The sequence below is a fragment of the Penaeus japonicus genome, unplaced genomic scaffold (assembly GCF_977035675.1).
Source record: "Penaeus japonicus unplaced genomic scaffold, GWHDUDI00000001_assembly GWHDUDI00000009, whole genome shotgun sequence".
In the NCBI taxonomy this organism is placed as follows: domain Eukaryota; kingdom Metazoa; phylum Arthropoda; class Malacostraca; order Decapoda; family Penaeidae; genus Penaeus; species Penaeus japonicus.
In genome coordinates this window covers 28,640,932-28,648,431 of record NW_028234411.1, presented here as the reverse complement: position 1 = coordinate 28,648,431, position 7,500 = coordinate 28,640,932, and the positions used below count along the sequence as shown (strand labels likewise).

The following is a 7,500-nucleotide window of genomic DNA, read 5'->3' as shown; positions in this document are numbered from 1 at the left end:
CCGTAATGGGAGACCCTAGAATAGTAGCTGTGTAAGTATTAATTAAATCCTTTTTCTGAGAACCCAAGAAAACATATTCAAAATGTTATAGTTACCCCTTAAAAAGATACAAGCTCTTCCATTTTCTCTAATCCAAACTTATTTTTTTTCGTTTTCTATTCCACAATAGACCGGAGGTTCGCGAATTCCTGCAACTTGACAGATTCAGAAGAACTAGCAGCTCAGATACGACAAGTAGTTCGAGTGATTCTGCAAGCTCACCGGATTCCAGTCCTTCGTCTTTAGTGCTGGATCCCAGCTATCTTATGCCGCCAGGAGCACCGGCGCTCTCAAGGTGAGAGAGAGATAGCAAGAGAGAGAGAGAGAGAGAGAGAGAGAGAGAGAGAGAGAGAGAGAGAGAGAGAGAGAGAGAGAGAGAGAGAGAGAGAGAGAGAGAGAGAGAGAGAGAGAGAGAGAGAGAGAGAGAAGAGAGAGAGAGAGAGAGAGAAGAGAGAGAAGAGAGAGAGAGAGAGAGAGAGAGAGAGAGAGAGAGAGAGAGAGAGAGAGAGAGAGAGAGAGAGAGAGAGAGAGAGAGAGAGAGAGAGAGAGAGAGAGAGAGAGAGAGAGAGAGAGAGAGAGAGAGAAAGTTGATGGGAGAAAAGAAGCATGATTTCTTCTTTCTTTGATATATACAAAGTATATCATAGATTTAAATTTAATTTTCTTTGTTTTTTCTTGATTCAAAGAAAACAACTTTTAACGAAGAAACTCAAGTAAAAGTTTTTTTGCCTCCCACATGAAATAATTTACTATTTGTATATGACTATTCCACATATATACCAACATTTTTTTTTATAGGAAAGTGCAGCCGTATAATCATAAGAAAAAGTCTGACAAGAAAGAGGACAGTTCCTCGTCGTTAGACACCGAAAAAGAAATCGATCTTGGCTGTACAAAGAAATCGTAAGTAAATTCGCTTTGCGATTATCATTTTATCCATTTCCCATATATGTATATATATATATATATATATATATATATATATATATATATATATATATATTATATATACATATATATATATATATATATACATACATCTATATATATATATATATATATATATATATATATATATATATATATATATATATATATATATATATATATACAAACACACACACACACATATATGCTTATACATAGATAAATATATATGTAGATATAGTTCTATATATATCTAGGTAAATAAACAGGTATAAGCATAGATATACATAGACAGACATACGTTTGTACATATGAACTTTTTTGATGAATCTAAATTTTGGATATCTGAATTTTATCGAACGTGTGCATTAATTTTCTTCCGTCTACAAACTCCATCCCCAATTCATGCATTACTTACATCAATTTCACTTTCATTGTTTTAATTAGATCTTAAAAGAATCATCTGTGCCCTCAGACTCACTCCCGGGGACTTCGAATTCTTAAGCGTAGTCGGAAAAGGAAGTTTCGGACGCGTTATGCTTGCCAGATATCGCCAGGATAACAAAGTCTACGCTGTTAAGGTAAGAGAGAGAGAGAGAGAGAGAGAGAGAGAGAGAGAGAGAGAGAGAGAGAGAGAGAGAGAGAGAGAGAGAGAGAGAGAGAGAGAGAGAGAGAAGAGAAAGAGAGAAGAGAGAGAGAGAGAAAGAGAAGAGAAAGAGAGAGAGAGAGAGAGAGAGAGAGAGAGAGAGAGAGAGAGAGAGAGAGAGAGAGAGAGAGAGAGAGAGAGAGAGAGAGAAGAGAGAGAGAGAGAGAGAGAGAGAGGAGAGAGAGAGAGAGAGAGAGAGAGAGAGAGAAGAGAGAGAGAGAGAGAGAGAGAGAGAGAGAGAGAAAGAGAGAGGAAGAGAGAGAGAGAGAGAGAGAGAGAGAGAGAGAGAGAGAGAGAGAGAGAGAGAGAGAGAGAGAGAGAGAGAGAGAGAGATACGCACACGCATGCACACAGCCACACACACACTGACACACACAGACACACAGAAAGAGACCGAGAAAAAAAAAAAACACACAGACAGGAAAACACACGAACAAATAACCAATTACAAAAAAAAAGGAAAAACATAAAATGTTCGTAAAATAAAAGACAAAAACAATTTCTTTATTTGTAGGTGTTGAACAAAAAGATGATAATCAGAAGGAACGAAACGGCGCACGTGCTCAGCGAGAGATCTGTGTTGATACAAGTGATGAAACACCCTTATCTGGTAACACTTCACTTCGCCTTCACGACGCATCAGAAGATCTTCTTCGTCTTGGATTACGTCAATGGTGGAGAGGTAAGAAGAGGAGAGGGGAATGGAGAGAGGGGCAGAGAGGGAGGAGGAGGAGGAGGGGAGATGGGGAGGGAAAGGGGAAAGAGGGGCAGAGAGGGAGGAGGAGGAGGGGAGATGGGGAGGGAAAGGGGAAAGAGGGGCAGAGAGGGAGGAGGAGGAGGGGAGATGGGGAGGGAAAGGGGAAAGAGGATTGGAGAGTGAAAGGGAGGGGGAAAGGAGGGGGAAGGGGAATAGAGTGAGAAAGTGATGCAGAGAGAAAGGGAGGGGAGAAGACGGACAGGAGAAAGAATGGGAAGGAAAGAAGGAAGGAGGGGGCAAGAGAGAGGGACATGAATGATGGAAAGAGGGATTGACAGATTGTGGGAAGAAGGACTGTAATCAAGGGAGAAGGAAAAGAATTGCAAAAGGAGAGAAGTAAAAGACCCTTTCATCATGCAATTTCTAATCTCCAGCTTCCATTCCAACATTTCTTCTCATTCCCATTCCGCTTTATAATCCTCGCCTTTCTCATTCCAGCTGTTCTTCCACCTGCAACGGGAGCGCGTTTTCATGGAGCCGAGAGCCAAATTCTACGCCGCCGAGATCTGCTGCGCTCTCACGTACATGCACACCAAGGTGAGTGGGATATGTTGCGGGGTAGTGTTCGGGAAAAATGATATATATTTTTATTGAGAGAGAGAGAGAGAGAGAGAGAGAGAGAGAGAGAGAGAGAGAGAGAGAGAGAGAGAGAGAGAGAGAGAGAGAGAGAGAGAGAGAATATTTAAAGGATAGGACATTCTATAGAACTATAATGATTCAAGAAGGCCAAGAAGCGAACCTAAATTACACAAGACCAATCAGAAAAAAAAAATATAACCCCCCCCCCAAAAAAAAAGAAAAAAAAAATATATACATATATATATATATATATATATATATATATATATATATATATATATATATATATATATATATATATATACATATAAATGCCAATCCACAAATCTCAAGCTCTAAATCCCAGCCTCCGCCTCTTTCTCCAGGGCATCGTGTACCGCGACCTCAAACCCGAGAACATCCTTTTGGACACTGAGGGTCACATCATCCTCACTGACTTCGGCCTGTGCAAAGAGGGCCTTCTCCACTCGTCCTCCAAGACGTCGACCTTCTGTGGCACTCCGGAGTACCTGGCGCCGGAGATCCTGAAGAAGCAGGTGAGGAGATTCAAGCGTCTCGTTGCGTGTTCGGTGTGACGAAGATTGCAGGGTTTGTTGCGGATTTGTTTTGGATTGTTTGTTTTGGTTTTCATTTGTACTTGTTCGTTCGGATTGGCATAACAGAGAATGAAGAGCTAGAGCCATACACGTTTAATAGTTATAAACAAATATGTATAAACAAATCTAGATATAACTAAAATGAAAAAAAAAGAATGTCAAAGCTTTGAACACAACATCAGACTCCTCCATACTAACCCACCGCCTCCTCCTCCATTTTCCTCACAGCCGTACTCCCGTGCTGTCGACTGGTGGACGTTGGGCGCCGTGCTCTACGAGATGCTGTACGGCCTCCCGCCCTTCTACTCCCGCGACACGCACGCCATGTACACCGCCATCTTGAACAAGCCCCTGAAACTGAAGCCTACAGTCAGCAAGAGAGCCCGGGCTATCTTGGAGGGGGTATGTTGACTAGGCACAAGTTTATGTAGATATACATAAATACATGCGTACTTACACACACACACACACACACACACACACACACACACACACACACACACACACACACACACACACACACACACACACATATATATATATATATATATATATATATATATATATATATATATATATATATATATTATATATATATATGTATATATATATATATATATATATATATATATATATATATATTATACATACATATATATATATATATATATATATATATATATACATATATATGCATATATATACATATATATGTATAAATATATATATATATATATATATATATATATATATATATATATATATATATATATATATATATATATATGTGTGTGTGTGTGTGTGTGTGTGTGTGTGTGTGTGTGTGTGTGTATGTATGTATACATGCATTCTATGCCATACGTTTCGTTTTAGGAAGACTTTTCTGCCTCATTAGTTTTCGACTATAGGTATTTTAGACATTTATTTGCATAGACAATGGCCTCATCTTTTCCCCTTCCGATTTCTCCAATCCCTTCTTCCACCAACAGCTCCTGCAGAAGGACCCGCGGGACAGACTCGGGGCAGGACTCCTAGACGGAGAGGACGTCAAGAAGGACGATTTCTTTAAGGACATCGACTGGGACAAAGTGGAGAGGAGGGGCATCACGCCGCCCTTCGTGCCTTCCGTGGTGAGTGGGAGAGTCAGGGAGAGGGAGGGAGGGAGGGAGGGAGGGAGGGAGGGAGGGAGGGAGGGAGAGAGAGAAAGAGGGAAGGAAGGAGGAGGGAGGGAAGGAAGGAGGGAGGGAAGGAAGGAGGAGGGAGGGAAGGAGGGAGGGAGTGTGGGAAGAAGAGAGGGAGGGAGAGAGTGAGAAAAGGGTAAAGAGAAGGAGAAATGAACCTTTATCTTTTCCAATGATGATCACTCTTTGATACATATATCGATAAAATAAAACAGAGAAATTAAGCTTCATTAATCAGTCATCCTGTCCTAGAGCGTAAGCTACTTCCCCCAATCTCCTCAAAAACTCAGAGACGACTTCCTCTTCCCCAAACAGAGCAGCGAAACAGACACTCGAAACGTTGACCCGATGTTCACCAAGGAGGCCGTCATAGGCCACTCTCCAGCCTCGCTGCAGGGCCTCTCAGCCTCCGTGCAGGCCGTCGACCACGTCTTCCAGGGCTTCAGCTATGCCCCGCCCCTCGACCTGGATGGTCAGTGGGAGGAGTGAGGCCGCAGGGGTTGGGTTCCTGTGTGCAGTTTCAGGGCCCCTTTTGGAGGTTGTTTAAGCCCCGTCCTTCTGGCTGGGTCGGGTCCGGGCCGCTGAGAACTTCGGTTGAGTCAGTTGAGTGGAGAGCTTCTGTCGTCGATGGAATCTTTGCAAAGGAGGTGCAAGTTTCGATGACCGAAAGGAAGCGAACGAGAAGAAATGGTGTACATAGGCGAAGAATGTTATTTTTGTATATGCGAAGGAAGAAAATAACACACATTCCTCTCCCCAAAGTGATAGAAATTCCTCAAGCAGAAAGGAAAGTTCTCCTTGGGTTTCTTCGAGGGTAATGGACAAGTGGTTGTGTCTTTGTAAATTATGTGTTCCATGTAATGAAAGATTTCTATTTTTTTTTTCTCTAAAGCAAACTGACGAATATAGAACAGTGATTTTAATTAAGGAGAGATGTACGTGTACAATTTGTGCCATTCGATTTTTATTGTGACTTTTATAGGTGTAGATGTACGCAGAAAAATCATATACTCGAAATATGAGACTTTTGAAGACGTGATGATTACGGGAAAGGCAAAACGAACTTCAATGAACATAGGCTAATGAGTCTTGCACTAGAAATTGCATATCTTTTCATGTACTTTTTCAGAGAAGAAGGAAAGAAGAAAAAAAAGAAGACTAGAAAAGTAAAGAGACAAATGAGTTCTGATAATCTGAACGCTGAAATAGTTAAAAACATAGAAACACTGAAATAGTTAACATTTAAAAAACGGATTTTTATTAACTCGAGGACTAGCATAACCGGTCGGACTCGCACTTGACCTGGAAAAAGTTTGTGCTCTACATTCTAACCTTAGACCTTATCTGTGATATATAGATATATTATTTTGCACATTTACTTTGTGCATGTACCATAACTGTATATTTTGTTATTGTATTATAATATTGTGTGTATATATAAATACATAGGTAGACACACACACACACACACACACACACACATATATATTTATATATATGTACACACATGTAAGTATGTAATGTATGTATGTATATTACGAAGATTATGAAGATTTTTTTGGAAATAAACGTTATAATCATTATATCACTTTTCTGTATTGTATTCCCCATTGTATGTTTTGGATGTTCAAATACATTAAGAAATATGCTTCCTATAAGCTGAATCAAAGTAGTTAAACTGATCAGATGATTTGTGAACAAAATGGCAGTTGATTAATAAAAAAAGAAAGAAAAAAACGCAGAGAACACTTTATTGAAAAGAAACAAATCAACAATAAATAACATGCATTTATAAAATAAGTTAAAAAAAAAAGGTGAAGACTCTGGTTAATCACTCTTAATCACTATTTTCACTTGAAACTTTAATATGCTAGCAGTGTTTCCAGTTTCCCGTCCATCTGCTCAGTTCATATGCGAGTCACCCTTTAGTCTCAAAGAAACCAAATCGGAAAACACAGGCACATTTCTGTCAGTATACAGTTATCGTTTTTAGTATCATTTTCATGTTACTTCATAGAATCATTTTTTTCTCGAAAATAAATATAACTTATGTTGTTTTTTTGGCCATAACTTGCTACCCGCGTAGAATGCCCTTCCTGGCTTTAGGTGTCAAGATGGGGAAAAAACTATATCATATAAATTAATAAATTAACAGTTATTAATAATACATAAAGAAAGATTGAAGCGAAGAACCGTCAAAGAAAAATCGTAATAAATAAGTACAAGGAAGTACTGGAGTTAGAGAGAAAGAGAGAGAGAGAGAGAGAGAGAGAGAGAGAGAGAGAGAGAGAGAGAGAGAGAGAGAGAGAGAGAGAGAGAGAGAGAGAGAGAGAGAGAGAGAGAGAGAGAGAGAGAGAGAGAGAGAGAGAGAGAGAGAGAGAGAGAGAGAGAGAGAGAGAGAGGAGAGAGAGAGAGAGAGAGAGAGAAGAGAGAGAGAGAGAGAGAGAGAGAGAGAGAGAGAGAGAGAGAGAGAGAGAGAGAGAGAGGAGAGAGAGAGAGAGAGAGAGAGAGAGAGAGGAGAGAGAGAGAGAGCGAGAGAGAGAGAGAGAGAGAGAGAGAGAGAGAGAGAGAGAGAGAGAGACAGAGAGAGAGAGAAAGAGAGAGAGAGAGAGAGAGAGAGAGAGAGAGAGAGAGAGAGAGAGAGAGAGAGAGAGAGAGAGAATGCTCAGAGGAACCCAACGTCGTCAGGATGCAACAGCTGTGAGCAGGGAAGACGCAGACAGACAGAGCGCGCGAGCGAGGCGCCGCCGAGGCTTCACAAGAGGCTGGCGATCA

At 40.4% G+C, this 7,500-nt stretch overlaps 2 protein-coding genes across 5 annotated transcripts in view; one reads left to right on the top strand and one right to left on the bottom strand.

Annotated features, from left to right (window-relative positions):
• The window catches only part of LOC122242488 (serine/threonine-protein kinase Sgk1), a 29,878-nt gene extending 23,570 nt beyond the window's left edge, over nucleotides 1-6,308 (top strand). For all 3 annotated transcript variants that reach the window (XM_042999785.2, XM_042999784.2, XM_086539897.1), the window contains exons 5-14: nucleotides 1-31; nucleotides 170-334; nucleotides 838-942; nucleotides 1,442-1,547; nucleotides 2,127-2,294; nucleotides 2,808-2,906; nucleotides 3,314-3,484; nucleotides 3,773-3,946; nucleotides 4,534-4,674; nucleotides 5,041-6,308. The exon at nucleotides 1-31 is cut by the window's left edge and continues 73 nt beyond it. In XM_042999785.2, coding sequence (XP_042855719.2) covers nucleotides 1-31; nucleotides 170-334; nucleotides 838-942; nucleotides 1,442-1,547; nucleotides 2,127-2,294; nucleotides 2,808-2,906; nucleotides 3,314-3,484; nucleotides 3,773-3,946; nucleotides 4,534-4,674; nucleotides 5,041-5,214 — 1,334 coding nt within the window. In that variant the 3' untranslated portion in view covers nucleotides 5,215-6,308. The remainder of the gene's footprint in view (nucleotides 32-169; nucleotides 335-837; nucleotides 943-1,441; nucleotides 1,548-2,126; nucleotides 2,295-2,807; nucleotides 2,907-3,313; nucleotides 3,485-3,772; nucleotides 3,947-4,533; nucleotides 4,675-5,040) is intronic.
• A 958-nt stretch (nucleotides 6,309-7,266) lies between these two features.
• LOC122242489 (uncharacterized) overlaps nucleotides 7,267-7,500 on the bottom strand; it is a 22,139-nt gene continuing 21,905 nt past the window's right edge. The window contains exon 3 of one of the 2 annotated variants that reach the window (XM_042999787.2): nucleotides 7,267-7,500. This exon is cut by the window's right edge and continues 1,113 nt beyond it. In XM_042999787.2, the coding sequence (XP_042855721.2) occupies nucleotides 7,481-7,500 (20 nt within the window). In that variant the 3' untranslated portion in view covers nucleotides 7,267-7,480. The other variant, XM_042999786.2, reaches the window with a different exon arrangement.